Source organism: Serinus canaria, chromosome 14 (assembly GCF_022539315.1).
Source record: "Serinus canaria isolate serCan28SL12 chromosome 14, serCan2020, whole genome shotgun sequence".
Lineage (NCBI taxonomy): Eukaryota > Metazoa > Chordata > Aves > Passeriformes > Fringillidae > Serinus > Serinus canaria.
Window position 1 is genome coordinate 11032852 of NC_066328.1, and position 7500 is coordinate 11040351.

At 56.5% G+C, this 7500-nt stretch overlaps 1 protein-coding gene across 1 annotated transcript; it reads left to right on the plus strand.

Moving 5' to 3' along the window:
* Positions 1 to 2444: 2444 nt before the first annotated feature.
* Positions 2445 to 6617, plus strand: UNCX (UNC homeobox). The gene is made up of 3 exons (XM_050980224.1): positions 2445 to 2694; positions 3834 to 4009; positions 5601 to 6617. The coding sequence occupies exons 1-3, from the start codon at positions 2445 to 2447 to the stop codon at positions 6615 to 6617; spliced, it is 1443 nt and encodes a 480-aa protein (XP_050836181.1).
* The last annotated feature ends 883 nt before the right edge of the window (positions 6618 to 7500 follow it).

The window sequence follows — 7500 nt, forward strand, 5'->3', positions numbered from 1 at the left end:
GATTGTATGCTTCTCCATAATAATATTAATTAAACAATTTGCATGCTAATAAGGTAACAATTATCAGGGCTTCTGTTGAAAGATTCAGGTTATTACAACACGCCAATCTGGAGGCCAGGGGTCAGGGAGTGAGAGGCGAGAGAAATTTCAACTCAAATTAACATTCTGTCAGCTCCAGAAAATGGGATAAATAAAGTCGAATTAATTCATTATAATAAAGAGAGGGAGAGAGAGAAAAGTCCCCCCTCTCTTGTTCTGTGCTGGATTGATTACCATTCTGTATTCAGAAACACGTCCCGTTCGCATTCCTCTCCTGAAATCCTACAGAAAATGAGGCATTTATTGCTACAGGCAAAATTTGGTCCAGTGGACACAGTTTACATTTAGTATTTATAGAGAAAGAAATTAAATTATGGTGAAAAGTGAAGCCCTTGACCCCAGAATTAATACCAACCCCATCATTTTCTTATTTCTGTTAGGGCTGTGTAGTCCAAATTCAAACTACCTTTTAGCTCTAAGCAGAGGCAGGGAGACCATAATTAAACTAATCTATAGGGGGGAGGGAGGGAACAGCAATAATACAGCAGTATATTGTATGGCATTCAATTAGGTGAATAAATACAGCTCCGGACAGACAGCACAGATTAGAGACTCGACTTCCTTTTTATTTCAATTTTAACTTCCCCCTCTCCCATACCCATACAAACCAGCGCTAGGAAATGGATCATCTTGACTGGATATTTTATAACTGGAAAATCTATTTCTGTGTTTTCCAGAGATAAAGTGTCTCTCTCTCTCTTTCCCCTTCCCTTCTCTCTCCTTTTTCCTTCCTACCTATTTTTATTTCTTTCCCTTTCTCACCCCACCGTGCCCGCCCCCCGACTCCAAGGATTTAATTCCGCACGAACCTCCCAGGAAGATTTAAAGAGTTTCCCCTGTCTGATTGCCCGGCCCGGCCCTTTTCCCTCTGCTCTTTGTTCAACGCAAACGCTGCTTCTCCCCGGGCCCCTCTTCTCACCCTCCCGGGGGTCGCCAGGTTGGGTCCCGGGCCCAGGGGACCTCCAGCTCGGCTACAGAGGGCTCGGGATGGGAGGGGCTGGGAAGTGCCCCCTCTTCCTCTCTCCTGGGAGCTTGGGAAGTGTTCCTCTAACAGGGAGAGGGCACAAAACTGGGGATCCCCAGCCCCGCGCTTTGCCGGAGAACCGTCCCTTAAATTATTCGCCGGGGGAATCTAGGAATGTTTTATCTGGGTGAAAACTTCTATGGAGACGTAATTGAATTAGGACCAGTTTGGCGGCTGTTTGGGGGCTGTAGGTGACTGGAGGGATGAAGCGTGGGGTGTGCTCCAACGGAGAAGGGGGGAAGGTGAAATGGGAGGGATGTAGGGATGGGAACTTTGCTCGGGTTTAATTTTTAAAAATTATTAGTAGTACTAGTTTTTGGCCTCCTCTTTAGCGATCAGAGGTTGCTTCTGGTCGTGGCAGCACTCACAATTCAAAGGTTGTGGTGACTGCTGGAGAGGGGTGGGTGTCCGTGGCCGAATCGATAGGAGATTGCATTAATTATGATTTCGATTGATATGCTCAAATCTCCTCCTAAACGCTGTAAACGGCTCTTCCTTTTTCATTTTTTTCTCCTTCCTTTCCTTCCCCCCCCCCCATTTTTTCCCTCTGCCCCCCTCCCCTCTCCCCTGTTATAGAGCCGGAGAGGAGATGAAAAGGCTTGTAGTTTTAAATTCAATGTGACAGCTCTGGAAAGAGCGGATGATGAATCTCCTATTATTGGATCAGTCTATTTGCCGCTCAATGTCTCTCTGTAATTGGAGCAACATCACTTTAAAGGTTCAGAGAGTAGAGCATTTCTGGTGAAAAATCCCCACAACACGCTGGTGAATGTTTTAAAGGGAAATCTATTAGTGATTTGGCGAGGGGAGGGGACAAGGGGGAAGAGGGTGGGTTGGAGGGGTGGGGGGGGGAGGCCGTGTGTGTGTAACTCCGACTGTTTAGTATTTAACCGGGTATCAGGCAGATCCGCGCGTTCCCCTCCGCCCCCCCTGCCCGCCGCACCCCCTGCCCGCCCGGCCCCCGCCGCCCTCCTCGGGCTGGAGTTCGTATCAAAGCCCCCCTCGTCGTGTTGTGACAGCTCTGATATTGTTTATTGAGGCTGGATGTCAGGTATAATTAGCAATCGATATGGAAAACGTTTGCTCCCCACACTGGCACGTCTCTGACGTCAGGACCGATTAACGTTTCTTATTGGTCCCAAATTCCCCCAGCCTGAGCTAATTATTGGGAGCCTGATGTTGATAAAGTTAAAGCGCCCGGCGCCCTGCAGCATGAGCCCCTCGCCGCGCCGCCTCCTCCGCCAGCAGCACCCCCGGCCCCAGCCGCCCCGCCGCCAGCGCCCCCAGCCCCGCCGGCACCCCCCGCCCTAGAGCCGCCCCCATGATGGACAGCCGCATCCTGGAGCATCCTCATGCCCAGTTCGGGGGGATGGTGGGGTTCCCTTACCCGCTCGGGCACCACCACGTCTACGAGCTGGCCGGGCACCAGCTGCAGTCGGCGGCCGCCTCCGTGCCCTTCTCCATCGATGGATTACTGAGCGGCTCCTGCGCCGCCTCTGTGGTCAACCCGGCGCCGCTGATCCCCTCCGGCTGCGGGGTGAGCGGGGACAGCCAGCCCTTCAAGCTCGCAGGTAGGAGCGGCCCCGTGTCGCGGGTGTCCCCCCGCCCCCCCCACCCCGCCACCGACCGCCGCTCCCCGCCCGGAGCGTGTCAGCGCGGAGGAAGAGCAGCACCGCACCCCCGTAGCCCCGTTGTCCTCATCTGCGGATTTTGGGGTGTCTCGGGGGGGAGGGTAAGCGGCTGTGCTGGCCCCCCGAGGGGGCGGACGGCTCCGGTCCGAGCGCTGAGACCGTTCCCCGCTCCCAGCGGCGCAGGGCCACGCGTGTGCCCTGAACAATAGCGGGCCCGGCCCGGTGCCTTCCCCCAAAGTTCATCGTGCGGCAGCTCGGATCATACCATTAAAAGATAATAATAATAAAAATAATAATGGGGATCTCTGGGGTTTGGGGAACGAAGAGCGGTAATAATTATTTTTTAATACGATTTAACCAAAGGGAAACGTTCTCCCTCCTTCCCTCCCACCGGCCTGTGGCACCGCTATTGTTCAGCTACTAAAACATTCTGTCGCCCCAACATCCTTCTGGTTAACCCTGGAGCTGCCCCACACTGCACCTCAACTAAACACAAATTGTTATAATTATTACTATTATTATGATTTTTCTTAATTTCCACACCTGGCAGAAAACATTAGGGGAGGTGCAGCCGGGGCTGAAAATCCCCAGCCTGGAGCTGTAGGTACTCGGAGAGGCTGCGAACATCCCAGCCCCACGCCCGCCCGTGCTCGGGGGGACTGCGGGAGGCCCAGGGGCCGCCCTGCACCCGGGGTCCCGCGTGGAACGGCCCGTGAGCTGTGCCCCACGCAGGTGCTCCGGAGGGGCTGGGGAAGGGAAAGAGGGGGAGGCTTTTATTTTTATTTTTAATTTTTAATGAAACCTTTGGTGGTTGGAGCAAATATTGGAACTTCTCTCTCTCTCTCTGCCAGCTGAGTGCCTGTGGAGAGCTTCCTTCAGGAATAAATGTTCTGTAAAGTACATTTTCGGAGGAGGCGAGGGCAGATCGGGTTCCTCCCCATTTTTAGCGCAGGTGTGTGAATAATCCCGCTCTTTTACCAACGCTACCGAGCACAAAAGTTAAAAGGCTCCTGTGAATGGCAGGGAGGGGGGGAGAAGGCCTGTCTCCCAGGGACCTGAGGGTATTTCTGCTTTTTCAGACTCGGGTGATCCGGACAAGGAAAGTCCTGGCTGTAAAAGAAGAAGAACCCGCACCAATTTTACTGGCTGGCAGCTCGAGGAGCTGGAAAAGGCGTTTAATGAGAGTCATTACCCGGACGTGTTTATGCGAGAGGCTCTGGCTCTCAGGCTAGACTTGGTGGAGTCCAGAGTGCAGGTAAAAAACGTGTGCCCCCTCCTTTTCCCCCCCTGCCCTCTCCTTGCGCCGAGCAGTCCCCGGGGAGGCCCCTCGGACCCCTCTCCGGGACGGGCCCTGTGCGCTTGGGCCGCAGCCTCCCGGCCCTTTTGTTCCCTGCCTTGCGCTGCTGTTGGCTGTCTTATTTTATCGTTATTATTATTATTATAGCCCTATTTTATTTAATCTTGCAAAACGAGATGTGTAGCATCCCACCCTGGCTTCCCCTAACATTTTTTAGTATGTTTTTCCACTGTAAACATTTTTCTTAAATGAGTCAAGGGCGAGAAAATTAGCATGCAAATATGAGGCTTAATCACGGGCCAGGGTATGCTGGAGAATGTCAATAAAGCTCGTAGATGCATCGAGAGCAAGTGAAACTTGTAAAACTTAATTTTAACGAGCTGCTCAGGCCCTTGGCGGTGCGGGACGGGGAGGGGAAGCACCCATCTGCTTCAGCGGATCTTCCAAAAAAAAAAAAAGGATGGGGGGATGCGGGGTAGCTTTTGGATCTCGGGATGCTGTTTAGTGCCGCGGTGGCTGCGAACGGGCGGCGAGGCCGAGCTGCGGCCCCGCACCTCGCCGGAACCCGCGGCCGTGCGGGGGAGGCTTCGCGTGGGCTGCGTGTGCGGAGAATTCGTCCTTAAATCCACCCCGGGAGCCGGGGACGAGCCCCCCGGGATGAGGCAGCGCCGTTGTCCGCGGTCTTTGCTTCACCGTGTCCTTGCAGCCGCTTTCCCACCCGCGCCTGCTCCCAGAGCCGCCTCTCGCCGTGCTCGGGGAGCCTGCGGAGCCCGGCCGGGGAAGGAGCCGGCATCGGGCACCGGGATTGGCACGGTGCTGCCGAGCTGGGGTCGTGCTCCGGCCGGGACAGGAGCTGCCAGCAGCCCCGAGGGGGCGAGGAGGGACGCGTGTGCCCGCGGGCTGCGGGGACACCGGGGACCTGCCAAGGCAGGCGGGAGCAGGGCCGGAGCGGAGAGGTTTTAAATTAATTTAATTTCTCTCCTATCTCTCTGTAACAAACCCAACCAAACCCCATTTTGGGCTGATCCAGCTCCTCTGCTCGGGTTCCCGGGAGGAGCAGGAGGTCGAACTCCGCACGTCTGGGCGAGGCACCGTCCGTCGTGTCCCCCCCTCACCCCCTCACTTCCAGCCGCTTATTGTGCGGTGTTTATCGCATTTTGCGTGCTGCTGCGGGGGAATCGGGCCAGCGATCGGTGCTTCTGCACCCCTCGGCCACGGGGAAGAGCCTGGGGAGCTGTGGAATCCCTTCTTCTCCCCGTGGCGCCGGTTCGGGCAGGGTGCAGCGTGTGTGTGCGTGAGTGTGCACCCCCTTCTTGCTTTTTGTTTTTTCCCTGCCCTTTTAAAGAAGTGTGGATATCTTTTCCTGCCCCTTCCCCTGCTCTCCGTTTCTCAGAGGCCCTGGTCCTGGAAGGGGGCTGCCGGCGCCTCGAAGGGGTGGACGAGGGAGGCCTGAGCTGCGCTTCTCCCCCCCGTCCCCCTCCCTCCGCCCTGGCCACCGCGGGGGGCCGGTGCGCTGGGTGTTAATTGCTTCTCGTTGTTCGGTGTGTAGGTCTGGTTCCAAAACCGCCGGGCCAAATGGAGAAAGAAAGAGAACACGAAGAAGGGCCCGGGGCGGCCGGCTCACAACTCTCACCCCACGACGTGCAGCGGGGAGCCCATGGACCCCGAGGAAATCGCCCGGAAGGAGCTGGAGAAGATGGAGAAGAAGAAGAGAAAGCACGAGAAGAAGCTACTCAAAAGCCAAAGCCGCCACCCGCACTCTCCCAGCGCCCTCTCCCTCCACAGCACGCCCAGCTCCGACAGCGACAGCGGCGGCGGGGGAGGCCTCTCGCCCGCCCCGCCTGAGGCCAAACCCCGCGGGCAGCCCCCGCCGCCCCATCCGCCGCTCCCCGCCGCCGCCGCCCCCTCCGAGCCGCCCCCCGGCACCTGCGACCAGACGGCCGAGCCCTTCTACCCCAGCCAAAGAAGCGGGAGCGGGCGGCTCCAGCGCCCGCCCGACAAGGACTGCGCGGCCGCCCCGTCGGGGGACGGCAGCGGGGGCGCGGGGGGGCCCCGCGGCGCCGGCAGCTTCCACAAGCTCAACCCGTTCAGCGTGGAGAGCCTCCTCTCCGACTCACCGCCCCGCCGCAAGGCAGCCCCGGACTTCCCCAGCCTGCCCCCCTGCGCCCCCCGCACCCTCATCGGCAAAGGACACTTCTTGCTCTACCCCATCACCCAGCCCTTGGGCTTCCTCGTCCCGCAGACCGCCCTCAAGGCCAGCCCGGGCCCCGAGGCCGGCCAGCCCCCCCGGGACTCCCCGCTGCCCGCCGCCAACCCCGGCCCGCCCGGCTGCGGCGCGGAGCCGGCGCCCGCGGGTGCTCAGCCCGGCCCCGGCCCCACGGACACGGCGGGCTCGGTGCCCCCCGCGCCGGCCGGAGCCGCGCAAGGTGACCCGGCGGCGGCCGCACCCGCGGAGGGCGGCAGCTTCCCCCGGCCCGAGTCGCCGGTCCGGGCGCGGGACGCCAGCACAGCCAGGGACAGATCGGACTGCGGCCCCGCCGACGGCGAGGAGGTGGACATGGACTGACCGGACGGCCAAAACAAAACAAACAATATGAAAAAAAAAATCGAAACAAAAGTAAAATAGAACAAAACAAAACAAAAAAAAAAAAAAAAAAAAAAAAAAAAAGCAGCCGAGAACGTCAGCGGCACCCCGCGCCCGTCACCCGTGAGGAACGGGGGGAAGCGCTTCCCCTCTCACCCCACGCACGCCGCGCCCGCTGCTCGCGGGAGGCGGCGGCGCAGCCGAGAGAGCGGCTCTTCGTCTCCCTAGAGTTTATCACAGGTCGATTCAGGTGATCAGTTAGAGCTTTTTGGGTTTTATATTTAAAGGAAAAAAAAAAAAAAAAAAAGAAAGAAAAAAAGGGGTAAAAACAGAAAAAAAAAAAAGGAAAATTGTTTGTTAAGGCTTAGCAGCAGCTGGACTTTGTGGTGTGACAAACTGTACCGCGACAACAACGGAACTCCTCAGAACCCTTGTAAAATGCAAAAATGTCTAAGAATATTTATATATGTAAAATTTTTGATAAATAAAGGCTCTAAAACTCGCTACCGCCTGGTCTGGCTGTGTGACTCTTCCCTCTCTTTTTACATTTTTTTTCCTTTTTTTTTTTCCTTTAAGCCCTCTTTGTGTGTGTGCGTGTGTGTGTTTATTGCTTAACAAATTTATTCATTTATAGCCTCCCGGTGCCCACCCCTCCCATCCGAGGTTAGGAGCTGCAGGCTACGGGACCCGGCCAGCTCCTGCAGAGTTTTGATATGAAAGTAATTATTTTCCCGGTGGCTGCTGCGGGGATTCAGTTTCTTGCCCAAAGGGTTATTATACATTACCGATTTCTAGTGATATGAAATCACATAAACTTCCTACAATAATAGAATTAGCATGAAAGGCTGGGGTGTCAAATTGAAAT

Excerpts from the sequence above, each read along its gene's own strand:
- UNCX (XM_050980224.1), top strand. The coding sequence starts at position 2,445 with ATGATGGACAGCCGCATCCTGGAGCATCCTCATGCCCAGTTCGGGGGG. Across the intron at positions 2,695-3,833 it reads CCAGCCCTTCAAGCTCGCAG|ACTCGGGTGATCCGGACAAG; the intron begins GTAGGAGCGGCC and ends CTGCTTTTTCAG. Across the intron at positions 4,010-5,600 it reads TGGTGGAGTCCAGAGTGCAG|GTCTGGTTCCAAAACCGCCG; the intron begins GTAAAAAACGTG and ends TTCGGTGTGTAG.